The sequence below is a fragment of the Perkinsus marinus genome (assembly GCF_000006405.1).
Source record: "Perkinsus marinus ATCC 50983 genomic scaffold scf_1104296955314, whole genome shotgun sequence".
Classification (NCBI taxonomy): Eukaryota; Perkinsozoa; order Perkinsida; family Perkinsidae; genus Perkinsus; species Perkinsus marinus.
In genome coordinates, this window is record NW_003207807.1 from 207,333 (window position 1) to 234,198 (window position 26,866).

A 26,866-nucleotide genomic window follows, 5' to 3' on the forward strand; every position below is an offset into this window, starting at 1 on the left:
TTTTATATTCTCCTCAACGGTAATCATCGATTTAGCTTTCGATGAGTTCTTTCGCCGTTTCTGGTCGTGGATAAATAATTTCCACGTATGCGCGGTCCAATCTGCAACATATGGCTCGACTTAAAAGTGTCACTATGAGCGCGGCAAACGCCGCGAAATTGACGGAGGTTTTCGGAGGTGGAATGGTGCCTTGTAGAGTTGTGGGTTGGTGTGTGGTGATCTCTCTGGATGAGCCTATGTGAGGTCATCTGTCAGGTATGTGGTGCTGTCGGCAACTCCGCCTTTTTCGGTGGATGAGGATCCTGATGGTCAAGAAGGGCTGTTGGATCAGAAGATATTAAATGCAGAGTACAAGATGTCGGATGTGGGGATCGAACCCGGGTGGACAGATATAGCTTCGCGTTCGCCGAATGGGAGGACGTCTCTGAGGAAGCAAAGAACTTGATAGAGATGTTCCTCCGAGTGGACGATAGGAAGAGATGGTCGGCTCAGCGAGCACTGTGAGAGTGGAGGTCCCTGGTTCGAATCCTGGTAACGACACCGATCTCACAGGGACGACCATGAATGGTTCGTCGAGTCAACAGAGAAGGTGGGACCTTCTCCTCCTGCCGCTAAACGTAGAAGGACCATGGATGGATCAGAAGGAGGGGAGAGCGGTAGTAGTTGATGAGAAGTGGAGGAGGAGTGGTATCATTATATTGCAGTCTCAAATCCTGGCAGCCAGTCTGATGCCCATGATATGTTATCGCAGGTTGCCACGAATGAATAAAAATGCTTCTCACTGAATTTCAGCAGTAGCATTTCATCTTGCGTTCTTCTGGCCATCACTGTTGAGGTTATCAGTTTTGTTACAGTGCCTGCGTATGGAGCCTCCATCAGCTGCCGTGCAGTGCTATTCAGCTCCCGTCGAAGTCCGGGGCTACGAGAACAAATGGTAGTAGTAGTAGTAGTAGTAGTAGTAGTAGTAGTAGTAGCATCGTCATCGTGAGCATCTAGTGTTCAGGTATATGGCCCTACTCGCAGGTATTGATCTTGAAGCTAAAGAGGTAAGCGTGTTGTTCGATAGTGGTGTTGGCACGGGTGGTTGTTATACGCAGGCACGAATATCATTTGAGAATAACGTTTGGCAGCCGAGGATTGTACCTATTGACACAGTGAGTGTATCTCTGGGGAGGTCGTCAAGTGATGATCATTTCTCTCGTAGGTTCGATTTGTTCCTAAAAAGGTTGTTTCTGGTCACAGCTTTCAGCCAGGCGTTGGTGACACGGTTGAAGTAATGGTGACACTGCTTGGTGGGATGTATAGCTGTTCATTTAGGTGTTGTCACTTGGGAGTGATTTCACTCCGCCATCGTGGTGTCTGGGAACTGTGAGCGGAGTGAAAGATGGTCTGTATTACATCCAGCAGGAGCCTGGCGGTGGTGACGACGAGGAGGAGGAGAGAAACACCTTAAAATTGGAAAGGCAACAAACGATTGTCGAACTGAATCATCTACGTGCGCCGAGTAAGCCTCGGGAGAGCCCTGAGCAGCTGTGGGATGATTCAACCAAATGTAATGGTGCGGGGATCGAACCTGGGTGGATGGGTAGTCAAAGGCTGTTGGTTACAGGTTCCCCCGTCTTGACTAATTTAAAGAGCGAGATCTTCGAAGTGCCCCAGTCGTTGAGTGATTGGTTGGTATCCGATGATGGTCGGGCTTGCATGAGGTACATAGCCGTCCGAGTCCGTCTAGCATCAGTAAGGGAAGCCATCAGTTTTATTCATTCATGAATATTTTTAGATATCGGTCCAGACTACCCACTGCGACCACCCTAGAGTTTATTTAATCGGCATCGCTCACCTTACCGCACGGGCTCGTATGCTTCTGACGATCCATGTGAAGCACCAGGTGGAAATTCAGTCCTTCCATGATCACAGACGTCTGAGCGCCACCCGGCAAAGACGACAACAAGCAGCAGCAAAAGCCTCTGTAGGAGCAGTTTGAGGCTTTCAGTGAATTAGAAGGTTAATCTTGTCTCAGGCAGGAGGACGGAAGCAAAGTGGCAATGATAATGCCAAGGAGAGCTGCTCGAGCGGTTCCAAAAATCTAGCTGTGCAACGCTCCGCTCCGTCTTTGTCTACTGTGAGGACGACAACACACGAGAAGTTGACTGAGGAAAAATCGCGGAATTTCGTCATTAAATTCTGTACGACGCGAAGACTGCTGGGGCTGACGATAGGTAAAGGAGGCGCAAATGTGAGGAGTGTTGAGGATGAGTTTGGGGTCAAGGTGACGAGTGCCGGGATCGAACTTGCGACCCTTGAAGAAGCCGAGTTAGGTCCGAATATTGGAGGCATCTCGAGAGTCACCAACAGGATCATTGGTGATTATTGAGGGACCATTTGAGTCAGCATCAGCGCTGGCTCGTAAGCGCCTTGAGTTTTTCATAGTCAAGTAATAAGAATGAGCAAAATCGCCCACAGTGACAGTTGCCTTTCTGGCAGATACCCCATAGAGCAAGAGAGTGTTCAGTGGGTGGTCGGGCCGAAATACAGCAACCTGTCGGCCTTAGCTGAGCGCACGTCCCTTCACTATGCTCGCTACTCCGACACTGACGATATGGGGGAGTCTAGACCGTGTATTGAGATGTGTGGTAGAGCTGAGGAGATCGATGAGGCCAAGACTATGATCGAAAGCCATCTACTTTATCGTGGGGTATTCCATGATGCCCAAGTGGGGAAGGAAATGGTGATGGAATCGAATCAGCAGAGTGAGATGGAGAATTCGGAGCGACGTAGTAATAGTGACTATAGGGGACTTGTTGTAGGTATTGTTTTTACAGGTGGTAGCAGTAAGTACTTCGATGAGGGATTTGGCAGTAGGGAATCGATTTCGAGCGAAACTCTAGCGGCCTCAACGATAGATTCGATGGACCGGTCGTCCATATGCGGCGCTCTGGGTCCTTGATAGTGACGTTTGAGCGCTCTGGCCTTCTACGTTACGTCGTATTTCGTATGTTGTAATCCCCTGTACTGGTTCGTTGTTCTCCCGCTATAATCCCAGCGTCATCTCGAGCAAGATTTCATCGTCGTAGATCATTATTATATCATTTCTTTTTTGTTATCAAGATGCTCCTGAGTCCAGTCACCGTAGATGTCTTATGAGTAGAAAGTCGCTGAGTATTCAGACGGCAACATCGTCCAATCCCATTCCTCACAGTAAATCCGACATGGGGATGTTTATTCCCGTGCATAATCGCCTAGGCAACGCTAGGAGTGGGCTTGGGGTTGCAGCATTGGTGCTATTAGTCTGTGTTCCATTGTATATAGGTGGCCATCGGCACACTTTTCTTACATGAATCACCACGTTGGAATCCCTACTGTGTCTACTTCGGATAGCAGTAGGCTTTTTCAACACCGTCATTTAGTCGGCGGCCGACCAGTAGGCAGCATCTGCGCAGAGTTGCACTAGCTTTGTCCTTAACTTCGGAACTCTTATTATCGATCCAAGGTAGAGGATCGTATTCATAATGGGTGTTGTGTTGGTCAATCTCCGGGACTCGCCATCGTCACTTAGTCGACGATCCGTTCGAATATATTTTCTCAGCGAAGATATCATCATTTCTTTTCAATAGGCCTGTGGGAAGGTGTGACGCAGCGTAGTCCTTGCGACATGCTTCCACATATCACGCCTGAGATGGAAACAGCTCGCATCATCAGGCCGTTGCGTTAATCTCAGTCACTCGATCACAGTGGTTGTGGACATCCAGTGACGGGAAAGCAAAGGCGCCGCCAGAGACCCAGGAGGTAGAGTCAGTTAGAATAAAACAAACACGCGAAGATGTTAATACACGTCGTGCGGCAATCCGCGTGAGAAGTCGACAGAAGTTTCCTTAATTATGTGTAAAAACTGTCAGCAGGCTGTAGAGCCTTCATTCTTAAAAATATGATGATCTTCCTCATATCGTGGGACTACTGGTTTGCTCGAGGGTAAATCGGTCAACGGAAACGTTAATATAATGACACATGCTGGTTTGTATCAATCATCATCCTTCAGCATCTCTTCGACTTGTTCCCATCTAGTAAGCACAACAGGCTGAGCACGGCCCTTCAAGCTCTCCTCGAAACACTTATTGTATTCCTGAAACCACATGCCTAGGGAAGAGTCGGCTAAATAAGCCCACCTCAAGTTCCTTCTCACAGCGCTGTACAGCCGTACGCGCCTTCTCGACGTTCCCTTCTGGCTGGCAAGCCTCTCGAAAACAGTCGAAGAACTTTGTAGAAACCTCGGTGCACCCGGGGCGCACGATGGGGAAGTGGGCAGGCAGGGACATGTAGACTAGAAAGTGACAGAAGACCCCGGGGATGCTTCGAATTCGTGGGGCCCACGAATGCTCCTATGAGGGGTATAACGCAACTCGAAACCGATGGAAAGTCACGTTTTGTGAACCTCGATGTAATCACCGATTTTCACGGGTACTCTCTTCAATGGACCATCTAAATGTTTACCGAGTTTGGGTCGCAACAGAACGACTCTTCCGTCAGCACCAGTGCCTGAAGGGAGCACAGTTGCGAGCGGAGCTGCTGATTTTCGCTTACCGGGAGCTCGAAGGCTCTTTTTTCGGCCCATTTTAACTGCGTCTTCCCGGTGCGCAAAAGATACGAAGCCGAATGGACGAGTTTTCTCATCTTTCTTAAAGGGCGGCCGAAACTTGGCCGGGATTCTCGCATGATTGACGACGCCGAACTCGGACGCTAGCTGTTTCAGCAGCTCCTCATCAACTTCCTCTGCCACCTCCCAATCATAGCCAACGAACACATCAGTGCAACTGAAAGAATCGGATCACGGGACTCACGCCGTGGGAAAAATACCCCTGCAGGTTGGAGAACTGCTTGTTGCGCACATTCACACTAGCGAACTCTACTATGCAGTGCCCTCGCCACTCCAGCTCGCTCTGAGACAAGTAAACGTTGAGACGATCTTCGCTAGGCTACGATGATCCCACTCGTGGTTCGGACTGCACGAGCTCCCAAGTGACGGCGTGTATGGCGGAAGCATCCGGAAAGAGGGCTGATATCTCAGCGTCCCGCCAATCAGAAGGGATGTGCTCTACCTGCACATAAAGAGGCTGCTAGTCACGATGTAGTAGACAGCTCACGGATATCTCCTTAGGCCTCAAAGGGGGGCCAATCTTCAGTGCATGCGTCAACTCCAAGGCGTCCGACTCGCCACCATCTGGTCCAGTTTTCGCCAGCTCCGTTGAGACAGCACCCCTTACAAGCTTGATCACGTCCAGTGACTCGGCCAACAAGGGGTCGGTGAGGGTGGGCTCTGATGAATCGTCTAAATATGCGGAAGAGATGAGACTCACCTCTCCTCGAACCAAGGCTTCCGTCGGCCTCCCCTAATACAGCTGCATGGAGCTGCCGGTGTGTAAGAGGCAGCTTCACATACACGTCGTCCTTATTCACTCGCGAAGAGTCCATCTCGAACAGGTGGGTCATCTGGCAAGGAAAAGGACGCAGGTTCGATCCCCACAGGCGAACATTCTCCACCTACTGGCAACCAGCACTCGTGGCGGATCTCTAGTGCCTTCGCTGGCAGCATAGACTGAACACAAACACTCTCCCATCAAGGCGTCACCTCAACCGTCCCATACCATGCAGAGGACAACGGTTCCGCTGTGCATGAGGTCCATCACTTTCTGACGGGCAACGCTGGGAGGCGCCGCCGATTCGGTGAGAGACTCCAACCCTGAAGCATCGACTGCGGTCTTCCAGATCAGCTCGCAAGCCTCTTACCGGTCGAGTGTGGTCTCATATCTGCTATGTGCCCAACAGGCTTCACCTGGACATCCAGCAAAACCTCGTTGTCCTGAGATGACGGCAAGATATTTCGTCCGCGGAAATATACTTACCTCACTGTAGTCCCTCACGACCACTCGGCACAGTTCCCGGCCCAAGGTCCTGCCATCGGTCGGATCGAGAGTGGAACACATGCCAACGCTGATGGCGATCACATCCCGACGACGGTGTGGTGCTTCGACTGAGGAGCCCGTTGAATCTTCCTTCACTGGCGAGTCACGTGCCAGGACTGAACGACCATACTCCAACAGGAAGAAAGATAGAGTCAAACTCACCTCTCGTTGAAGCCCACCCTTTGATATCAGCATCCGGATCGATCACGGGTTCAAGTCCTCGAGAGTTACCGCTGAGTCGAGCTCGGATAAGCAGACGTGTATGAAGGCACGTCAGGACCTGAGCCTCGGTGTTCGTCAGCCTCTTATTTATACGACCACAATACTTCTTTCGGCACTTCGTGGGATGGACGACTGCCCCACTCGTTGAGCCTTGGTCGCTTTGGCAAGGGCACGGCTAGGAGGGGAGGCACTACTCGATGACCCGAGGGCTCCGTGATGGGCTTGCTAGAGAGAGCCCTGAAAGGAATCATCATATGGATCGCCGCAGATCGCCGACGCACCTTTTCTCTTTCTGCTTCTCTGACCTCGTATCCGCCCACAAGGACGACAAGACATCTCCCCCGCCTCCTTCTCTTCTTAAGAGGTCGGCAACATCATCAATTCGACCAGTAAGGAGGACACGCTCGAGCCGTGTGATCTCGTCAACTGTCTCTGCTGCTTCTATGGCGGCCTTGAGACGTTTGACGTCCTCAGAGGTCAGCTTGCTGGAGATCGGAGCACCGCCCGGAGCCGACATTGACAGTGACAGACAACTGAACAACGCTGCCAACACGAATGGTATCCTCCCCGTGAGTGTCTCTCGAGATCACGAACTAGATGAACGACAAGCGCGGCGCATCAGCGTATGATGACCCTCCTGGTGAGTCTCAGCATCCTTCCCATCGATAGTAGCGCCGGAGGTCGATACGACCTCCCACCGAAGTAAGAAAGGACAGGATGCAGACCAACGAGAGGCGGAAGTGCCGGTGTTATCATAACCCGACTATGGTATTTCCTTTTATCGACGCATTGTTAGCATCTAATTTGAATACTTATACCTATGCCAGATCAGAGTAGCGTTCCTCGTTGTTGGTATTACTAACTTGGTAATGGATAGTACTCCCCCGTGCCGCTATTGGCAATGAGTCTTCAACCCAGGCTGGTTCATACATATCTTCTGGATACTCAAGGTAAGCGGGGAGGGCTTCATCTAGTATGAAACCTTTCCCCTACGAATATACACTCCACATAGCCGACGCTGCTCTTACGTACAAAAACTTCACATTTAAAGATGGTGGTTGGACGGTCCAGTTGGACTCCAACTTGGACCACATCGATGAGCACTTCATGAGGGCTCGGATCCATCGCAAAGTTTCCTTGAAAAACATTGGTTCCCATGAGCATGCTGACGAATCGCTACGTTACCAACTCAGAGGCTTACGTAGCCTTCGAGGAGGAAGTACCGCGAGTGCGTTCACAATACGCAAGACTTCGCACCGGCACAAGTCTGAAAGTTGATTTGTGTATATTACGTGATTGCCTCGACGATCAGCAGTTCTATGCGTACCACAACAAAGTTGAGCGGCACGTAAAGAGTGAAGTTCAGTTCGTCTCCACGGGTGTTCGTGTGTGTTCTTGAAGCGGTACAATTATCAGAGGCGCGCTCGCCTCGGAGACGTCTTGGCGAAGTCTCAGTTCTCGAGCGGCTTACTCACGCCACCAGCATCGTCGAACTCGAGCTCACCCGTCTCCTATCTCTTCAGTCGACACCAAAAGTTAGCTTTATCCGGGTACTTTGAATCCCGCCAGCTTGATTCTTCTTTGGCCCAACAAGGATCTATGCCTCACAGCTCTTCTGTTGTACGTTTCCGAGCTGCCTCAATCTTGGTACTACAAGCGGGGATCATGGGACAACGTCAGCAGCAGCCAGTTCTTCTTGGAAAATCTCCCATGGGAACAAGGTACTATTTCGAACTGGTGCCGAAGGAGATGTCCTTGGCCGTATCGAACATGGACGACCGAGAAGTAGACGGTTTCCACTGTTATTATACAAAATCATATGTGAAAGCATCCAAGAAGTCGAAGAAGTACGATGCTAGGCTTTATACTGTGGATGATACTATAGGATATAAGGATTTCAAGGCTTCGGGAAAGATCGCCGATGAGACGTGTTTCGAGACGTTCACGCCTTTGAGCGGTGTGGATAAAGGGTTACAGCCCTTGTTTCCGGCGCACCCGATAGTCATCACCGCGAATAGGCTATGCACAGAAAACGAGCTCCTGCTTAGCGAGGCCGAAGAGGAGCCCGCTCCCAACGGTGTTTACTATGGCTTCATTGGAGATGAACTGGAAGCAACCATCAAGTTCGATGAGGAGTCACAAATACAGCATGTCGAGGTGGATGCTCGCCAAGGATGGCGCCACAATGTGTTGACCTTCAAAATGATTGGAAAAGCGATAAACTGCGTGTTTACCAAAGAAGGAAGCTCAGAAGAAGTTGGTCTGATCGTCGAGCCCGTTGACCCAAACACATTCAACGGTACGAGGGAAAGCTTCGCGCTTGCTCGACTGAATACCATAGTTGGGCAGACCTTCGACAGGAGCGATCTACGGGACCTGCTCGGTCTCACAAAAAAGTTCAAGGCGGTCGCCTCTCGCGTTAGGAAAGGGATCAGAGGAATCAGAGAGCTGAGGCTCATGCCCAGCCGACGCTCGAGGGATGAGCTCAGAATCAGGCTCCTCACAGAGGCTGATACAGAGGCAGACGACTATTCAGACCGCCACGACTAGATGGTGAGCGACTGAGTGGCCGACAGTAATGATGTAAGTCTGTCACGACGTGGCACCCTTCACCGAGTGATGGCAATCTTTCAGGGCGCGATGCGACGGAAAAGTTTGTTCAGCGAAGATATCGTTGCGCATACAGTCGGGAGTGGAAATATGTATGAAAATACTCTTGCTGTACGTGTTGTCACAGCCGTATAAGCTCTTGTTCCGTTCAAGTGGATACCGGGCAGCTCCCCTATCTTAAATCTACTAAACTGTAGCATGTGAGAGTTCCAGGAACACATTTATCGACTTCACTCAGTTCCGACGTTGCGTACAAAAGCCAGAATAAGGAGAGCTATTGAAAAAGCCGTCATAAACAAGCAAGCTAGAGACGTGAAACACGTTTTGACAGAGCGAGCACTATCGGGAGGCCAGCGGAGCGAAGCGTTGATTGCAGCACAAGTTGGCCGAAATCTAACGATCGCAGAGTCTAACGGGCTGTTGCGCCTTAAAAGTGCAAGAGTTGATGGACCCATAAAGAAGACTAGTTTGACAGGAATTCCTCCGGCCCACCCGTCCTCGAGATGGCTCCTGTTCGCCATCAATGCATGGCCCAGAAACCTACAGACTCTCTCACCTCGCCACTGTCTAAGTGTTCATGCCATTCTGAGTCAAATCTCTTGCAGCTACGATGTCTGACTCTTCGAAGTAGCGCTCGCCACGAAAATACCAACGACGCCTCTGCTCTCGAGCAATGGCGTTTCCGTGCCAAGGTCTTAGCCGGCTATAAACAACATAGTATATGTAGAGGAACGAAGGAGATATAAATTTCTGAACGTTGTGGCTATTTGTATGCCTCAGACTTTCTCGGTCTTCCTTTTCCCCATCAATGAGACTCCATCACGAAACGGGTTTCCTAATGACGCTTACTCTGACGTCGGAGATATATGCCTCGGCCATAGGGGGCGAGCAGGAAGTAGAGGCTGCACAGGGCAGCTCGACTGCCTTCAACTGTACTGTAAAGCAGATCCTCGTCGGTCAGTCGGACGAGGGGACAAGGTACTATTTCGAACCTTTACCAAAGGGTAGCATCGATCAAGCAACGGAGAGGAGACGTCAAACGGTCGATGGTATTGAGTGCAGCTACTCGCAGATCCATCGCACACCAAGTAAGGAAGTGAAGATAGCGAGCATGTGGGTATATACTGTTGACGACAAGAGAGGTTCAGAACATTATTGGGCACCGGTGGAAAAAAATCCCGGAGTGTGCTTTGGAACTTTCAAGCCGATTACCAGTCACAAATTCACACCGGAGCCCGACTCCAGCTCTCTGCGACAAGACGACCCCGAAGTCATAACTGCAAATCGTCTTTGTACTGAGGATAAGTTGCTGGTGAGTGAGAGTCAGCAAGATCCGACGCCGAACGGTATGTACTATGGTTTCGTCAAAGACGGTATGGCCGTGACGATGACGTTCGATGGAGATTCACGGCTTAAACATATCGCAGTCGACAGAAGCTACGACACCCTCCTCTACACCATGCTTGGGACCGCTATTCGTGGTTCCTTCACCAAAAAAGGAGGTTACGAGCCGTGCGTGGTCATCCTGGAGCCCGTCGATCAGAGCAAATTTGATGGCACCAGACTGAGCTTGCCAGAAGCTCGCTTGCCCACTGTCGAAGGTCAACCCTTCAGCAGCAGTGAACTCCCGAAACTTCTAGGCTTGGAAAAGACCAGCAGATTCGGCATTCTGAAATCTAGTTTCAGGAAGAGTTTTAGAAGGCTCAAAACGATGTTCCGTTCAAGTCCTACGGCAAAGTCCGACTAGTTCGATCTGCCAGCTCTATTCAGTTGTGAACGATTGCTGTTATCGCGATGAGCGCCCACATGTCATGAACTGTTGTCTTGTGCCGACCAAATTGATCTTTCTTTAGAGTAAATAACTACGACTATATCCGGACCCGCGAAGTAGCGTACACCGATATACGAAATGGAACAATTCACTTCGATTCAGAGTCCCTTTCAATGCTTATAGAATCCACATGCGTGGCTGTCGGAAGTTTATAAAAATAAGACTTTTTTTCACCGACAGTGGTACTCCAATGAATGAGTTGTGCTCTATAGTCATATTTAGTTTATAAAAATGTGAATTCTATTCGACGTTTTTCCCCGAGATAAAACATCTCCGCACTTTTTTCGACAAATACACTATTGTCTAGCTCCCCATGCTCTTACCGTTCGACTGACCCCAACTGGCCAGCGAAACGTAACCTCCCCCTCAGTTGGTGCTCCTATGGCACTACAGTGTTATGGGACTTATCCGCTCGAGAGTGTCTAGCATCATAGGAGGGGAAAAGAGCTGACAAGAGCACTCCCTCGTTGCCACTGCAAAAACACAACAAAAGACAAAATGATCAAAATACTCTACTGAGTTTCATGAAAAAGCACCAAACCATGAGTAAGGTAAAATCCATCATGTGATAGGAATACCTTCGACGATGCTATTGTAATAAGAACAGCCGATACGGCCGAGATAACGTCTACATGTGACCAGAACTTGAAGCATGGAAAATCGTAGTACAGAGGAAATACGGACCCACATGGGGTGTCCGCATTATGTTCAAACTAGACCAGACAAGTATATCTACCACGACCACCCTATAGTCATAATGAGCGTTTTTTCGGCAACACGCACAAGGGTAAGGTCTCGAACGTAATATCTGCCCAACCGAGACTCCAACAAGCAGCTGTCCTATTCCTCACCAAGTGATGATAGAGAGTACGCCACCTCGTCCTGGCCAATTTCAAAGTACTTCCTTTTCAGCCGAGGAGTGGATGAAACGCCTGAAGGGGAATAATTCATGAGAGTTCCGATCAGCAATCCTCTTATGGGCGTACGAGCATTTCCTCAGTTAACACTTAGTAGGATAGCCCACAGAGTGAATGAGGGCCAAAACTTACATGCTTCACGTGCTTACGTTTTCATTATGCAAATACGTAAAGACCCGAATTTTCAACGTAACCCGTAAATATTCATATCACTTCATGGTGCATATCAGTATAACAAATATACACCGAAATTATGGTTGAAGCCCCTTCGAATTTTTGGTCGATTCGCCCCGACGTGCGCCAAAATAACCATGCGCAGGCGTGCAGTTTATCCAAGCAGCACAATATTATTGATGTACATCATCGATGCTAACTATTCTTCCTCATCTATCTCCTTCACTATCAACATATCACACTCTCCACAGAGAGGTAATGCAGCCGCCGAGTACCCCCCTCGGCGAATATGAACTGTAGACGAGCCTACCTAGTGTTAAAATACATGCTCGCTTTCCTCAGCTGAGTTCAGGAGTTTCTCCAATTATAGGAGTTCGCATACAAATTCGGGTAAAAGTGTACAGAAACCAATAAGAATTCCTTAGAATTTCCTCAGAATTTTCATATTGTCACCAACACATGTAGTCGACTATGTGCACATTTTTTCACACTACCCTAATCCATACCACTCCCTGAGCTCTTCATGACGACTTCCGCATCGGCGTTCCCGCATAATCCAAAATGGTGATAGCACCTTGATGAACCTGATGATGAGCATCACGCCAAGGCTTGATGAAAAACATAGACTCCACTTCTTATCCGAGCAGAGCGTAGAGAAATACGCACATACTCAACTGCTTGTGATACTGGTGATATATAAAATTCTGAGATATTTCGGAAGTTTTTGGTTTCTGCACCCTGAAGCGACTGTAATTTCTAAAATGTAGTGAGGAAATCAACACACATTCCAATACTGTGCCGAGCATTTGTGCTAGCTCATGTATCCCGAACGCGCCTACTACGAAATACCAAGAACATTTGCCCCCCAAAGTATTACCATCAGTTTCCTCGTATTCATAGTCACCACCAGCGTAATCATCCTCCAATCGCTGGAAGCGCACAGCTGGCGCTATATTAGTATCAGCACCACTAGCTGGGATGAGCATACCTCCAGTAACCTAGGCAAGATTTTTATGCTGCATCAAGACCCTCCTGCATAACACGAAATGACAGACCGAAAACAACTCTTCCTTTCAGCTAAACCTAGTAAAGGCTTTCTACGTTCTGAGCGTCAGCGAAAACTTCCTGAGATCAGTTCTCTGATCACTTTTATCATTCTTCTGAGATTCCTCGGCAACTTTTCGGTCTACAGTGCATTTCTCTAATACACTCCTTACCCTTGACTGGGTCCCTCTTCCAGTAGCAAACGTCGAGGAAAGTGGTGCTGGTAACAGGCTCATATATATACAAGTGCCAAGACACCCACTACAAAAACCCATTCACGCACAGCGAAGATTCCTATCAACAGCACCACAAAAAAGATATCCCTACTAACGTCGGCTCTCATCTCGGCACATTGCCAAGGCCAAGAACTCTCCCTCGGAGTCTTTCAAAAATGGAGGAAATAACGTAACCACAGGAGACAACAAACTACGTCTCCTCCCACTAGAGAGAAAAACAAATCTTTCCCAACGCACAGCGAAGATTCCAGTGAAGAGCACGACAAGCAGGTTACAGATAGAAACATTCGATATATCTATTCAGAACAGTGTTGGTTAATCATTTCCATCGGTTCTCCAAAGCCTTACGCGAGGCCATCCGCGTTGTGATAAGGATTGTCGCGAGGACTGACAAAAATATCTTTCCACATGAACACAGCCACAGTCCAGCCTACCAACAGCAATGCTGATAGTCAGTAGAGGATAATCGAAGTCAGGTCCAAGCAGCTGAACAGAACAAAACACCTCCGAATTTCGTGGCGCAGTGACGCTTACATCGTAACGCTGCGCCGTGTTCGTAGGAATCATGTACATATCCAAACCGAAGAGTACCAACAATGAGGTCGACTCGAAATGGGTCGGCGCTGATAAAAGAAACTCCTCGAAAATGACGACGAGCAGACTCCGGCTCACTTGTTCGGATGAACTTCAACCCCTCCACTTGATTACTATAAGTGACCACATCAGTAGCTTTCACCGGTATCAAAGGCGCATAACTGCAATACAACTGCAACGAGAAAATTCTATAGTCATATACACTTACGCAGGAAGCGAAGCATCATGGTCCTTATCAGACGCCACGTTCTGCAGACGGCTCGAACGGCCACTCACTGGATGGCTATATAGAAGTGAGAAGTGACGGATGGATAGTATGGATCAATCATCACTCACTTTGTTTGACGACGAGGGTTGAGCACAGTATCCTTATTCACAGCCAGAACCTTACCAGAGGCCAACCCCAAGAACACGCTCCTCGGAGTGATACCCTTCTGCGTAGTACTCACTCCCATACTAATAACTGAAAGCAGCGGTGACACCTGGTGTCACCATCCCTGGCATTACCAGCCTGAGGTACCACAAACTGCTGTGCAGCAGCAATGGGCATCTCCAGAGCATAAGCCGACACTCTAGTGGAGTTACCTATCACGCACTATGGTGAAGTTATGATACCTTTCTGCGCTTACCCTCGATGGCCCCGTCCTCCCTAGCCTTTTGAGACATTTTCATAGTCTCCCAAAATCCATGGTCGTCCCTGTCCTTGAACAGATCAACCACTAACAACTCGTTCCTGCCATCGAAAATAATTGCAGCTGTAAAAGTTGCATAAACTACCTATTGGCCTTATCGTTATGATAGTACACTATAGCAGAGTTATCGAAGATGATCATAATTGGCTCCGACGCGTGGGGGACCTGACGCTTCCAATAACAGGAATATATATTCAATTTCCACAATACACATGTGAAAGCCAACAAGAATTTCCCACAAATTTCCCGAGAAATCCAAATCATCATTAACACATATAGTTAACCATGTGCATACTCTCCTATCGCCACAACTCTCAGAAACGCGCGAGCCACCCTCCTCCCTACCTTTGTTTCGTACACCAATGCACCCGTCACCGAGTCAATCAGCCTCACGAAAAGATACCCTGCAGAGTTCTCCGTTATCACACCTGATAATCATAGCCTCCAGCGCCCTTCGAATACTGCTATTAGGCTCAAGAGGGTGACAGTATTGGAATATCTGTTCGCTTTCGTCACTAGTTATACAAGTCTACACATGAATTCAGCTACGAGTATTCCGAAACCAACAAGAAATTCCCCGAATTTTCCTCAAAATTTTCAGGTCTTCATCAACACATGTAGCCGACCATCTGCATATTCTCCCACGCTGGTCAACAGCGACTGACGACAACCAACAGTTTTAACTCACTTCCCTAAAGTGAGCGACACAATCTACGAGGTCCTATACTACCAATGAGGTTAGCATTGATGTACCGGTACAACACCGAGGCATCACTTTTCACCACCACAGGTACATGACCGAAATAATCCTGTCGGGGCTCCACAATAGAAACAACCTGCTCCGTATCATCTAACAACAGGACATAACATAACAACGTCCGCTACTACAACGACCGTTTACCATTCAAACGGAGGACCCAAGCCTCCTTGCCAGCATAGTAGCCGACAAAGTTGGTACCATTGAGAGCATACGTATGCCCACTAGAACTATCATCAAGCTCTCCCGACTGAGCCACGTCTCCTACAAGGAAAAAATGCATACGGAAGTGAACACAGCGAGAGTAACGGCAATATCAGAGTAATAATAGCGATATACAATGATAGCAAGTCAGTGACATACGACTCTTACTCTTCCACATCTACCTCATGTGGTACGTCCTACTACTAAATTTTCAAATCTGTCGCCCAAAAAAATTTACCCCTAGACTGCCGAGCCTAGCGACAGTATACCACAGATGATGACCGCCTTCCTCATTGGTCAGTCAGACCAGACCCCATCGTTGCGATCATCCAGTAACATCGGAGAATCCAAAGAGAGTGAAACGGGTACACAGGCCGAACTCGCGCTCCTACTACCTGTCGTTGGCTCGATAAGATCGTATTTCCCATTCGAGTGTGAAATTCGCAACCAGATCTTCGGCCCATTCTTCACTCTGAAAAAAAACGGACATACCGGGGATCGAACCCACGACCTCTGCCATGCCTGTCTATGACGCAATCCCTGCTCGCCATTTTCGACCATAGGATCTTCGAAGTGGCAAGGTCGATAGCAAACAGCTTCCCCGTCTCCGATAGAACCACTCCTATCTTCAAGTGAGGACCAATAAGGTCAGCCAATTGGCGCTAAAATAAATCACCCTCGTCATACCGTAACTTCGTCATATCATCTACCGCGTTGCCAGGTTGCCTCCCAAGAACCACTCCATCAATCGCCACCTCCTTAGCCTCAGGCACACTGACCTCAGCCTTCTGCTTACCAATACCTAGTCAAGCAGTGCTGGAGGAATATATCTTCGCTTTCCTCAGCAGTTTCCTCACTAATTACACAATTCTACACACGAATTCAGCTACGAGTATTCCGAAACCAACAAGAAATTTCAAAATTTTCCTCAAAAATTTTCATATTTTCACCAACACATGTAGTTGCTAGTAGCAACTACATGTATGTAGCAACTTGCTACATACCTAATGTCACTGATAACTATTTTCATAGTGCGCATATTTTCCCACACCGTTGAGCCTACTCTGAACTCTATCATCGAACCATGCACTCGTCCTGGCCACCAAAGCTTCCACCTCAGCCATAGACGTAGGGATGATGTCCATCAACCCTCCCACAGAGGCACCGTTACCAGAACCGGCTGAAAAGGAGGCAAAGTGAAAATTCAAAGCGAGAGGCACGTGAGCAGAACACATAGGATACACCGCCGCTCTGAAAGATTTCAAAAGAGAATTCGGAGCTTTAACATGCACTATCACAACAGGTAACGGTTAAATTCCAATACAGTAAATTCTAAATCCTGAATACCCGTGATATGAAAGAAAAAAATTACTAGTGAAAACACATTTCACTTCGCGGTATACAATTGTATTATCGGTCACAGAAACATATACGTCCTATAGTTCACATGGAGTATTTCGCCACTTCACGGTAAACGGGTGAAACTCCCCTATCCCTAACACTGAGATTTGAGATCTCATTTTCGCCCGTCTATTCTTGTTGACTGAAAACTATCAATATTGATTCGATACGCAGCTTACTCTATTCAACATGTAAATATCATATTTTTAATATATCAATTTTGGGTAAACATGTGCGAAGTGACTCCTATCTACGGAAGTACTTCCAGTTCACTTCATACCGAAAAAATCGCGTCTTCCACATGAAGTATTACGCCACTTCACGACGAGTGGAACTCCAATATACATCACAGAAATATAGCACCCTTATTACCACCTTCAGTGAGAGTCACGACTTGTGCCGGTTTCGACAAGCTCTCTTCACGAGTCCATAGCACCTTCTCGCCCTTCTTCATACGTAATGATAGATCTGAGTAATCCAAAGGTCCCCGGTTCGATCCCGGCAAGCGGCATGTCTACTACCATCAAAGTTAACTTCCAATTTCATATCATTTCCGACCTTCTTCGTGTACACATGTTCACCCTTCATAAACCCCTCAGGATTGTTCAGCATCTACCACAGAAATCACCCATAGAATAGAGTCAATAACATGCAGTGTTGAAGGAATGTATGGTTGCTTCCCTCAGCTGAGCTCAGTTGCTTCCCTCAGCTGAGCTCAGTTGCTTCCCTCAGCTGAGCTCAGTTGCTTCCCTCAGCTGAGCTCAGTTGCTTTCCTCAGCTGAGCTCAGTTGGTTTCCTCAATAATTCCACGAATCAGTATAGGATTGCACAGAAACCAATACAAATTTCCCGAAAATCCCTTCCAGAGTTTTAATATCGTCAATGTCAACGTGTCACCTTCTCACGCTGATAATACCACCATAAAAATGTCAGCAAAAATTCGATGGTAGCGTCACGCTGAATCACAAAAACTCCTTCTCCATAGATGAGAATATCGTACAGAGCGACGATATTCGTATGATATTTGCACAATTTCGCAATTTGTGCAATTTTCGTAGAGCGGTAAAACTGCGATATCAACCTTGTCACCTCCAATTCGTTTCCAATAGAAGTCGTCGGAAACTTGATCTCTCGCATAATAAAATCAGATTCCTCAGAGGTTCCCGTTTCAAGATACGGAATAGGCCCACCAGTGGACATAAGATATCTCTCAATCTGAAGCCAACAACACCTCCAACCATACCATCCCTTCCCCAACTCTCCCACCTTAATCGGACTAACCCGCACATGCAAACCATCGCCGTCTACGAACACTGCCGTAGCCGAGGCAAGACCCTCATTCGAGAACTCCAAAGCGGTACCATCTTTTCGAGAAGAGCAGGAAACCTACACCCATGCACGAATCAACCACATTTGTCATATGGAAATTTTGAGGGAAAATTCTCGTTAGTTTCTGGGCACTTCTACCAGAATTCATCTACACACTCCGACTCGTGAGAGAGCAAATTCCTGAGCCCAGCTGAGAAAAGAGTGTCAATTTGATATGCAAATGTGCGTTATTTCTCGAGGTTAATGAGAATCAATCTGCAACTATATCGCATATCTAACGTAACCATAACTATGAACATGTGTTGTGATGAAAGTACCCGTCTGCGACAACTTGTTCACTAAAATTCGTCCTCTAAAATAACACACATTTGCGTATCAAACTACCACGTACGGCACTCCAACACGATTCACATTCACTCTACACCCCTTTTTCTGCACTTTTTATTCCATTATCGACATTTCAGCCACCACAGAGCAAATTCCTCCCTCTCTTACCGCTGTAGGCAAACTACTGCTATCAGGCTCCTTGAGCTCAGCTTTTTCAAGATCGAAAATATCTAAGTTCTCAAGTACCGTACCATGCAGTGCTCAGGGGTAGACTACTTACGATGACCATCAACACAGCCAACGTGAATAAGAGGCTGCATCTTATTGGATAGATTCTCGCAAACGTCGAAGTTGATGACCTTGGACCTCGTCAGCTCCCGAACGATGTTGCCCTTTTCGAGATCTATTGCGAACAACTGAAAAAGAAGAAATTCAAAACGATCAAAATTGAAATCTTAAATTCCCCTTGTATGAATGCGATATGAATTCAATATTAGTATCACTATAATGGAGTCTCACCCTAGTGATATGAAAAACAATAGCGAAAAATATATATTTCACGACTACTGCATATCACCGCGAACATCGGGTTTTTTACAGAGTATTACGCCACTCCACGTAAAACGGGTGAAACACCGGTAATATTACTAGAACGTAAATTTCGAGATGATGTTTCTCTCATATTTATGAATACGAATGCTCTTTTCTTATAGTACTATATGCCACTTGAAAATGATATAATTGAGTTTCACCCTAGTGATATGAGAAACACTAGTGAAAAACATACTACCGCGAATATCGCGTTTTCAGAGTATTACGCTACTTCACGTAAAACTCCAATATCTTAACAAGATCAAAAATTTCAATAATATCAAACTAGGCGCATCCCCCCAGCACACCTGCCCCTTCGCTGTCTGTACCAGTCCAACGTTGGACCTTCCAAGCACACGGATATCCACGATCGATGACTTTGGCGACATAATAGTTCGCCACTGTAGGATACCAGTATCCTTAGCTAGCACCTGCCACACAAACGAATGAGGTGAGAAAAAACACATGTAGTGATAGTAATAGTAGTAGATTATTACAGCAATAACCCCTTCATCAGTGCCAACGAATATATCGCCACTAGGGAGGACTTCAGGGACGGCTGATATACCGCCAATGTTACGCACGAACCAATCGTATCTGGACACACTCCCGTATCTTCCATGCTCAACCTAAAGATACTACTTCATCGCCTCGTCCGGATGTAAACCCAATACTCCCATACACAGGAGTTGAATCACTGGGAGCACTCTAAATAAGATGCCGAACATCGAGACAGTCACTACACAAAACAACTAAGTCTCCCATTTTCCAACTACAACACTACCGATCAAAACACTCATGAAACACAATCAACAGAAACACATGTAAAATTTCTCCACCACTAGTATTACTATGCATCATAAACATCACTACCAACACGAACAGCCAATACCCTGTCAGCACAGCCGTCCCGAGCTGAGGGCACCAGGGGTAGTGGGAAATCCGATGCACCCGTAGATTCGTAACTACAAACAAAAACGATTCACTTCCCGACTTCGACGAAATCCCCACATCAAAGTGGCCAGACGCGGAGCGAGAGCCTGCAATAAGATCTTCTGAAATCGAACATATCTAATCTAAAAATGCCAATAATACAGCGGAGCGACGCAAAAACTGAAAAACCCACTTCGTCAACCCCAGACAAGACCAGTACCCCTCCTGGGACGAGCTGCTGGGCTGCGGAGGCGAGCAGCTTCTTCAGAGCCTCAACCTCCGACACTCGTGGGGATATGATGACCATGTCAAACTCGCCCGCCTACGTAATCGATATGATCTCCAAGCAGTTCAGGAAAATAGTACATGTGTTGGTGACAACATGGGAAATTCCGGAAAAATTTCGGGAAATTCGGGGAAATTTTCGGGAAATTTCGGGAAAATATCGGAAAATATCGGTTGTTTTCCCCTACGCTAATTCGCATCTAAACTTCTATAATTAATGAGGAAACTTCTGAACTCAGCTGAAGAAAGCTTACATACATTCCGACACCTATAATTGGCTTGTAGATCATTTGAATGTAACTTCTAACACTTTCATAAATACTTCACAACCGAACACGATACCTCCCAACGAGCCTTCCCCCCCTGGACACTACCATATCCCGCCTCTCCTCGAGCCACAGCCGCGGTACGTTGTGCTCTACTACTACTCTACTCCGAATGCAACTCGACTTGATAGACTCCTCCATCTCCCTACACAGCCGTCTCGATCTCTCCACTGCTATGACCATCACCTGAACTAACAGAGTGTCGTGGACCCGACACGCTACACATAGGAAGGCTATTGATATCATTTTTTACAATCATATCAACATATGATATTTCTGTGGAACTCGTACGTACGGCTACGCGCAAGTAGAGCCGACAAGGAGGAATACACCCAGTTAGGGTGATGGAGTATATATTCACTTTCCCCAGCTCAGCTCGGGAGTTTCCTCACAACACACAAACTCAGGCAGAAGAAGTGTTCAGAAACCGACAAGAATTTCCCAAAAATTTTCCCCAGAAATTTCATATTGTCACCTCGTATGTAGTTCGCCACATATAAATCCTCTCACACTTCTGCACCTCGTAACATACAAACCTCACATTCCCATGCCCACCTTTTCCTCAAATTCCTCCTCTCCCCCTTCCAAGGTCTTCACCATCGATGTGGCCAACCTCCCCGCGACAGTCGAGACTGCTAGCACCTTCCTCCTCGTCGCATCAGGCCGGGCTAATCTCAACCATACCGGTAGCTGTAGTAGTAGTAGTTCATCGCTCGTCATTTGGTGGTGAAGACCTACACACTGTATCAACCAGAAACCCATAATTTCCCCGAGACAAACTCATTTTGAATTTTTCCCACACGGCTAGGAACACATTCTTCAATCAATGTCACTTTTCGAGCACATTTATTAAACCCTGGAAGACCATAATTCGCCATACCATCACTGAGTCAACACCTCTCACACTCCATGATTACCAGTGATATCCACACTTCCTGTACAGGGAGGCTCCGAAGACCAGAGCAGATGAGGTCGGACAGAAGGAAGGAACTCGAACGCTCTACTGCTATGATCATCATGACGGAGATAAACCTGTAGGAGATCTTTATATAGTCCTGGAAAATATGACAGTTTTCCTCAGCTGAGCTCAGGAGCACTTCTACCTTACGAATTCGGGTACGAGAACCAACACCAATCTCCCGAAAATTCCCCAGAATTTTCATATTGTCACCAACACATGCGTGCATATTTTCCAACACTGTCATTCTTAAAAAGGCCCATCATGTTACCTTCGTCAATCCTGGTAGTAGAGTCCTCAAGGCCTGCACTATATGCTGCATTTGCCGGTCCATGAAAGCTGTCGATGAGCTCACTATAGCAGTAGTAGGCGAGAACACGTCCACGTAACTAGCAGTATCATAGACTCCAACAAAGTATCGTTACGAGGCTTACAGGCCAGACAGATGGTCGCCATCACCGTTGATAAGCTGAAGGGAAAATACTAAGGAGTAATGGCAGGAGGCGGGCTCACTCGAAAGGGTCTTTTCCGGAGCTCCGGCATACCTCCAAAAGCGGCTATGCGAGATTGAAGTGCTTTATTAAATGCATCATAGAAAAACTCATGATCGATGTGGACTTGGGCGTTTCGATGGAGTATCCTGAGGTTGAGCGACAAAGATACGGATGAGGTCCAAAGATACTCCCTCACCTGCAAGATGTGTACGCTGAGGGGTTATACGAAGCAACGCCGTAAGACCTCCCAGAAGGACCGACCACCTCCACCACTCCCACGTCACGATGCTTGCTCTTACTCTTCCTTATATCGTTAGCTTGCAATGTGACGGGCTGTAACACAACGACTATTCGTAAATGCCTTTGGTCGCTCCTACTAGTATAAGAGAATTGCTCATTTTTTTCTCCCCGATTTCACTTAGTCGTATCACCGGCAACTTTCCATCACCCTTCCGAGAGGCTCCACTCAATGCCGTGTCAAGGCACCGTATAGTACGACGCATATAGGAAGTGGAACAACTCCGAATCCTACCACGGTACAGGAATAAAATCTTGCAATCTTGCATTTCCTCAACGCAACCACAATATAGCCTGATCGATTTGGTGGTAGGAAACTAGGTTGGAGCCCTCGGTGAAGTGCATCTGACTCAAGATGACTGCCTGCCTCAAGAAGACCCGTAAGCATAGAGGAAACGTGTCCCACGGCCACGGTCGTATCGGGAAGCACCGTAAGCATCCTGGTGGACATGGTAACGCCGGTGGTCAGCATCACCATCGTATCAACTTCGATAAGTACCATCCTGGTTACTTCGGTAAGGTTGGTATGCGTTACTTCCATCTCCAGAAGAACAAGTAATAATACCACACCAAGCCGAAGTCCTGTCGATTTCTATCATATTAGGTTCTACCGCCCCGAGGTTAATGTCGAGAAGCTGTGGTCCCTCGTTTCCGAGCAGACCCGTCTCCAATACGCCGACAAGAAGGACAAGGCGCCCGTAATCGACTGCACCAAGGCCGGCTATTTCAAGGTCCTCGGCAAGGGCAACCTTCCCAAGCAGCCCGTCATCGTCAAGGCTCGTTACTTCTCTAAGAAGGCCGAGGAGAAGATCCAAGCCGTCGGTGGTGTCTGCGTCCTCACCGCTTAAGTGGTATCAGGAAATGCATTGACACTTTCCCATTGCTTACTAACAGCAGTGAACGGCAGTTTGTTGAGCGCTTTGGCTGGAGGTCATCTCTGAGACACTATTTATCTATTGTGTTTATAGTGTTATTAATAGGGAGGTGGGCATATACTGGGATGGAGATTCTTTGTTATCATGTACGTCCTCAGCTGCACGGGAAACAGACCATGTCGTGCTTCGCGCTTTTCAAGACAGTATTGGGGTATGTGTTCTGACGGGCTCAAGTTTCCTTATACTACAATCAGAGTGAAAAGCCGACAAGAATTGCGTCAGAAATGCCTTAACACGCGTAGTTGACCACGTGTATATTCCCCTAGACAAAGCTATGCTAAGCAGTTTCGATGAGAACTGCATGAGGAAAGCGGTTATTACGATTGATCCTTCATCGTTCGCTGGTATTTCTCATCAGATCTCTGCATAATTCGAGTAAATTCTTTTCGTTAATTGTATTCAAAGACCCATACACATTTAAGAAGCAACTTCCCCTCAGGGTCTGATAACAATGGGAAAAACGCTGCTAGTGTGACATGTACATTACTAACTAATTTAATTAGCTCGGTTGAACTAATCAACATGTACACAGAACACCAACATTAGTACTACAAATTCTTCGATCAGTTTCTAATGTAACATTAGAAATTGATCGAAGAATTTGTTCCTAGGCAAATGGAAAATTCAGAGTGAGTTCTTCCCGGGAAAATTATAGGTTCCTGATTGTATCGTCTTAAAATGGTATCAACTACGTGTATGGAAAGGCTAACCTGGTGGTCATTGTTCCTGATTGTATCGTCTTCTTTACTACGTGTATGGAAAGGCTAAACTGGTGGTCATTGAAATCTTTACTATCTCAGAATTGCTCCATCTCATTTATTCACTGTTGTACAAACAATAAAGCAGTGTTGGAATATCTGTTCGCTTTCCTCAGCTAAGCTCAGGAGTTTCCTTACTAATTACAGGAATTTACTTACAAATTCGGGTAGAAGTAAATAGTTTCCTCAGAATTTTCATATTGTCACCAACACATGTAGTTGACCACGTGCATATTTTCCAACACTAATATAGAGGAGGATGTACTCGAACACAGAATTCTGTTATGTCGAAATGTTGGTGATAAACAGTAAAATCACCGCATGCGTAATATCTCTAATAAAAGTTCCACATTATTCCTGCCCATCTCCTCGAATGCCGTCGTTTTACCTGACACAAAACACTCTACTTAATAGCATACCAAAATCTCCCTACTTATTGAGTCAAAATTCCGCAGTATAAAGTCTAAGCAACGCTTTCGTAATCCACTTGCTGCATGCATATCGGCTGCCTGAAGGAAGGCGGAGCGATGCAGATTATTATCACTACTACTAGTAGTAGCACCAGTCTACTACTAGGGGGACATACCCTCTAGTACAGTGTTTATTTCCTATTCATATCTACCGTAAACGTTTCAACTACTCACAGAATGTGTCTAGTCCCACCATTAACAACACACAAGCATAAAGTCTCCTTCTCACCTGCAGTATCGTAGGGGCGTTATCGATGTTGATACTCTGTAATATCTCCTTCTCACAAATCTTCTTAAGTCTGTCTATTCCAAACTGGTCCGCTGTAACAAACAGGTCCATCGCGGAATCCACAGTCAACTGATATGAAAATCAATATGCACATGGTTAACTACATGTGGCGGTGACAATATGAAAATTTCCCGAAAATTCTGGGAAATTTTTTTGTCGTTTTCGGTACATTTCTATTCGAATTCGTAAAGCAACTTCAACAACAATCACTGAGGAAACTGCTGACATATATTCCAACATTGCTGCAATGTCGCCTACCTCGTGGACCTCATCCGTATACAGGAACTCCAACACTCCCTTGAAAGCCCTATGAGTGACTCCCCCTTGTATTGGGATGCACTCGTCAATCGACATAGTAGACTCCTTCATATTCATAGAGCGTGAGAACATCGCCCTGCAACAACAACAACAACAACAACAACAACAACAACAACAACAACAACAACCATGGAGTTTCACCCGCGAATTCGGACCGTTGACATGTAATATCACAACAGGTAACGGTTGAATTCCAAGACAGTAAATTCTGAATACTAAATACCCGTGATATGAGAGAAAAAATAACTAGTGAAAACACATTTCACATTTCACTTCGCGGTATACAATTGTATTATCGCTCGCGGAAACATGTACGTCCTTTCACATGGAGTATTACGCCACTTCACATTAAACGGGTTGCGAAACTCCGATGATGATAACAACCTACTGGAAATAAGGGCATCTCACGCATAGCATCTTATGAGCATACACCTGATTTGACGGAATTTTGGTATGAACTTTAGCCAGTTAAAACGTCTACCTTCTTCCCCTCCACTTCAAACACCACATCAGACCATGTTGGATCATCCACCATATCTCGGAGATCTTCCAATAAAGTCGACGGTGGTATATCCACGTTAACCTTACATACACAGTATCAAGTACGCTACTACTACTACTACTACTACTACTACCAAAAGAATATAAATAAAGTATTTGTAGAAAAATAATTTACTCAAGTATTAAATCAGAATTAGAGTACATTATAATACTTACTATAATACTTACTTTAACACTTGAGGGTGAAACGCCGATGGAGTTTCACCCGTTTTACGTGAGCCGGTGTAAAACTCCGTGAAAAACGCGATATTCACACTACGCAGTAGCCGTGAAGTATGTTTTTCACTGGTGTTTTTCATATCACTAGGGTGAAACTCCAGTACACTAGTGACAGTTTAATCGGTATTAAGTACATGGATACTCTATACATCAGCGTGGGAAAACGTGGACATGGTTAATCACGTGTGTTGATGAAAATATGGATATTCTGAGGAAGTGTACACTGCTAGCCACAGTCGTGTGTAGACTTCTATAATTAGTAAGGAAACTCCCGAGCTGAGCTGAGGAGAGCAAACATATATTCCAACGCCGCTATACATAGTCAGATAATGCAATGTAAATTCACCGTTGAAAATCTAGACCCCTAGTTCTCAAAATTGCACGAGTAATCTCAATGACACGTCGCTGCTAGTATACTACTCGCAACCAAAAATTGCGGAAATCTGGGCAAATTTCGCACAATACTCAATTTCACCACTTGATACATGAAGTGAACTGTGCTAAAAAATCAAAATTCAATGATAGCAATTCAAGCACTTTATTCAAGGCATGAACTCTCGAGTTAATCCACCGCTACCATACACAAACAACCATATCGCTTGGCCAACATATCACGACTATGCGCCGACAGATGCATCGCTTCGCTATACCACATTTTCCCAAGTTTCAACTATCTTGGCCTACCTCTGAGCCTAATATGTATCTTCTGAAATCATTAAGTCGATTCTGTCCATCATACCCTCCAAAAATGCACAACGCGCCCCGGTAGACCACTCCAGTGTGGCAGAATCTATCACAAAGCCTTCAATGCAGGGCCAGTGTGGGAGGAAATATGCACATGCTCAACTACATGTGTTGATGACAATATGGAAATTCCGAGGAAATTTTCGTTGGTTTCTGCACCCTCCTACACGAATTCACACGTAGAATATAGTGAATGAGGAAATTCCTGAGGTCAGCTGAGTCAGTGAGGGAAATATGCACATGTCACTGACAATACGGAAATTTCGAAAAATTTTCGTTAGTTCCTGTTCACTTTCATCCGAATTCCTATAGTGAAATTCCCAGGATCAGCTGGGTTCAACACTGCTCAAGCGAACAGTAGTGCCGACTACCTTGGACACGGTCCCGCCTCCC

At 46.6% G+C, this 26,866-nt stretch overlaps 9 protein-coding genes across 9 annotated transcripts in view; 5 read left to right on the top strand and 4 right to left on the bottom strand.

Annotated features, from left to right (window-relative positions):
* Window positions 1–504, top strand: part of Pmar_PMAR024089 (myosin light chain kinase 2, skeletal/cardiac muscle, putative) — a gene marked incomplete at both ends in the record, with an annotated part of 3,188 nt that extends 2,684 nt beyond the window's left edge. The window contains 2 exons of the mRNA XM_002775819.1: window positions 234–357; window positions 390–504. Of these exons, the coding sequence (XP_002775865.1) occupies window positions 234–357; window positions 390–504 (239 nt within the window). The remainder of the gene's footprint in view (window positions 1–233; window positions 358–389) is intronic.
* Window positions 505–859: 355 nt separating this feature from the next.
* Window positions 860–3,499, top strand: Pmar_PMAR024090 (hypothetical protein). Its single transcript, XM_002775820.1, has 11 exons — window positions 860–934; window positions 1,004–1,046; window positions 1,098–1,154; window positions 1,205–1,273; window positions 1,318–1,552; window positions 1,610–1,737; window positions 1,781–1,969; window positions 2,021–2,219; window positions 2,356–2,434; window positions 2,485–2,774; window positions 2,823–3,499. The coding sequence occupies exons 1-11, from the start codon at window positions 864–866 to the stop codon at window positions 2,945–2,947; spliced, it is 1,485 nt and encodes a 494-aa protein (XP_002775866.1). The 5' UTR covers window positions 860–863; the 3' UTR covers window positions 2,948–3,499.
* Window positions 3,500–4,018: 519 nt separating this feature from the next.
* Pmar_PMAR024091 (hypothetical protein) lies at window positions 4,019–4,313 on the bottom strand (the record flags this gene model as incomplete). Its single annotated transcript, XM_002775821.1, has 2 exons — window positions 4,019–4,120; window positions 4,164–4,313. 2 exons carry the CDS (start codon window positions 4,311–4,313, stop codon window positions 4,019–4,021), a joined length of 252 nt encoding a protein of 83 aa, XP_002775867.1.
* A 101-nt stretch (window positions 4,314–4,414) lies between these two features.
* Window positions 4,415–6,696, bottom strand: Pmar_PMAR024092 (hypothetical protein; the record flags this gene model as incomplete). Its single annotated transcript, XM_002775822.1, has 13 exons — window positions 4,415–4,533; window positions 4,579–4,808; window positions 4,852–4,934; window positions 4,986–5,093; window positions 5,139–5,311; window positions 5,352–5,484; window positions 5,540–5,590; window positions 5,640–5,734; window positions 5,782–5,854; window positions 5,898–6,073; window positions 6,120–6,237; window positions 6,284–6,416; window positions 6,461–6,696. The coding sequence occupies 13 exons, from the start codon at window positions 6,694–6,696 to the stop codon at window positions 4,415–4,417; spliced, it is 1,728 nt and encodes a 575-aa protein (XP_002775868.1).
* A 1,082-nt stretch (window positions 6,697–7,778) lies between these two features.
* Window positions 7,779–8,729, top strand: Pmar_PMAR024093 (hypothetical protein; the record flags this gene model as incomplete). Its single annotated transcript, XM_002775823.1, has 1 exon — window positions 7,779–8,729. The coding sequence occupies one exon, from the start codon at window positions 7,779–7,781 to the stop codon at window positions 8,727–8,729; it is 951 nt and encodes a 316-aa protein (XP_002775869.1).
* An 898-nt stretch (window positions 8,730–9,627) lies between these two features.
* Window positions 9,628–10,536, top strand: Pmar_PMAR024094 (hypothetical protein; the record flags this gene model as incomplete). The annotated part of the gene is made up of 1 exon (XM_002775824.1): window positions 9,628–10,536. The coding sequence occupies one exon, from the start codon at window positions 9,628–9,630 to the stop codon at window positions 10,534–10,536; it is 909 nt and encodes a 302-aa protein (XP_002775870.1).
* A 2,774-nt stretch (window positions 10,537–13,310) lies between these two features.
* Window positions 13,311–19,617, bottom strand: Pmar_PMAR024095 (hypothetical protein; the record flags this gene model as incomplete). The annotated part of the gene is made up of 25 exons (XM_002775825.1): window positions 19,529–19,617; window positions 19,384–19,483; window positions 19,195–19,317; window positions 18,576–18,711; window positions 18,464–18,525; window positions 17,906–18,025; window positions 17,729–17,854; window positions 17,161–17,251; window positions 17,015–17,107; window positions 16,302–16,418; window positions 15,949–16,040; window positions 15,761–15,900; window positions 15,634–15,710; window positions 15,179–15,298; window positions 15,008–15,127; window positions 14,623–14,705; window positions 14,363–14,442; window positions 14,215–14,318; window positions 14,093–14,170; window positions 13,922–14,048; window positions 13,794–13,868; window positions 13,664–13,746; window positions 13,526–13,614; window positions 13,426–13,477; window positions 13,311–13,378 (listed from the first exon to the last, which is right to left on the bottom strand). Exons 1-25 carry the CDS (start codon window positions 19,612–19,614, stop codon window positions 13,311–13,313), a joined length of 2,442 nt encoding a protein of 813 aa, XP_002775871.1. The 5' UTR covers window positions 19,615–19,617.
* A 2,889-nt stretch (window positions 19,618–22,506) lies between these two features.
* Pmar_PMAR024096 (60S ribosomal protein L27a, putative) lies at window positions 22,507–23,125 on the top strand. The gene is made up of 2 exons (XM_002775826.1): window positions 22,507–22,734; window positions 22,784–23,125. Exons 1-2 carry the CDS (start codon window positions 22,535–22,537, stop codon window positions 23,025–23,027), a joined length of 444 nt encoding a protein of 147 aa, XP_002775872.1. The 5' UTR covers window positions 22,507–22,534; the 3' UTR covers window positions 23,028–23,125.
* Window positions 23,126–24,186: 1,061 nt separating this feature from the next.
* Pmar_PMAR024097 (TD and POZ domain-containing protein, putative) lies at window positions 24,187–25,902 on the bottom strand (the record flags this gene model as incomplete). The annotated part of the gene is made up of 7 exons (XM_002775827.1): window positions 24,187–24,260; window positions 24,306–24,381; window positions 24,572–24,700; window positions 24,890–25,025; window positions 25,338–25,381; window positions 25,431–25,532; window positions 25,879–25,902. The coding sequence occupies 7 exons, from the start codon at window positions 25,900–25,902 to the stop codon at window positions 24,187–24,189; spliced, it is 585 nt and encodes a 194-aa protein (XP_002775873.1).
* Between the last annotated feature and the right edge of the window lie 964 nt (window positions 25,903–26,866).

Excerpts from the sequence above, each read along its gene's own strand:
- Pmar_PMAR024090 (XM_002775820.1), top strand. The coding sequence starts at position 864 with ATGGAGCCTCCATCAGCTGCCGTGCAGTGCTATTCAGCTCCCGTCGAA. Across the intron at positions 1,274-1,317 it reads GCGTTGGTGACACGGTTGAA|GTGTTGTCACTTGGGAGTGA; the intron begins GTAATGGTGACA and ends CTGTTCATTTAG. Across the intron at positions 2,775-2,822 it reads GATGGAGAATTCGGAGCGAC|GTGGTAGCAGTAAGTACTTC; the intron begins GTAGTAATAGTG and ends TTGTTTTTACAG.
- Pmar_PMAR024096 (XM_002775826.1), top strand. The coding sequence starts at position 22,535 with ATGACTGCCTGCCTCAAGAAGACCCGTAAGCATAGAGGAAACGTGTCC. Across the intron at positions 22,735-22,783 it reads TTCCATCTCCAGAAGAACAA|GTTCTACCGCCCCGAGGTTA; the intron begins GTAATAATACCA and ends CTATCATATTAG.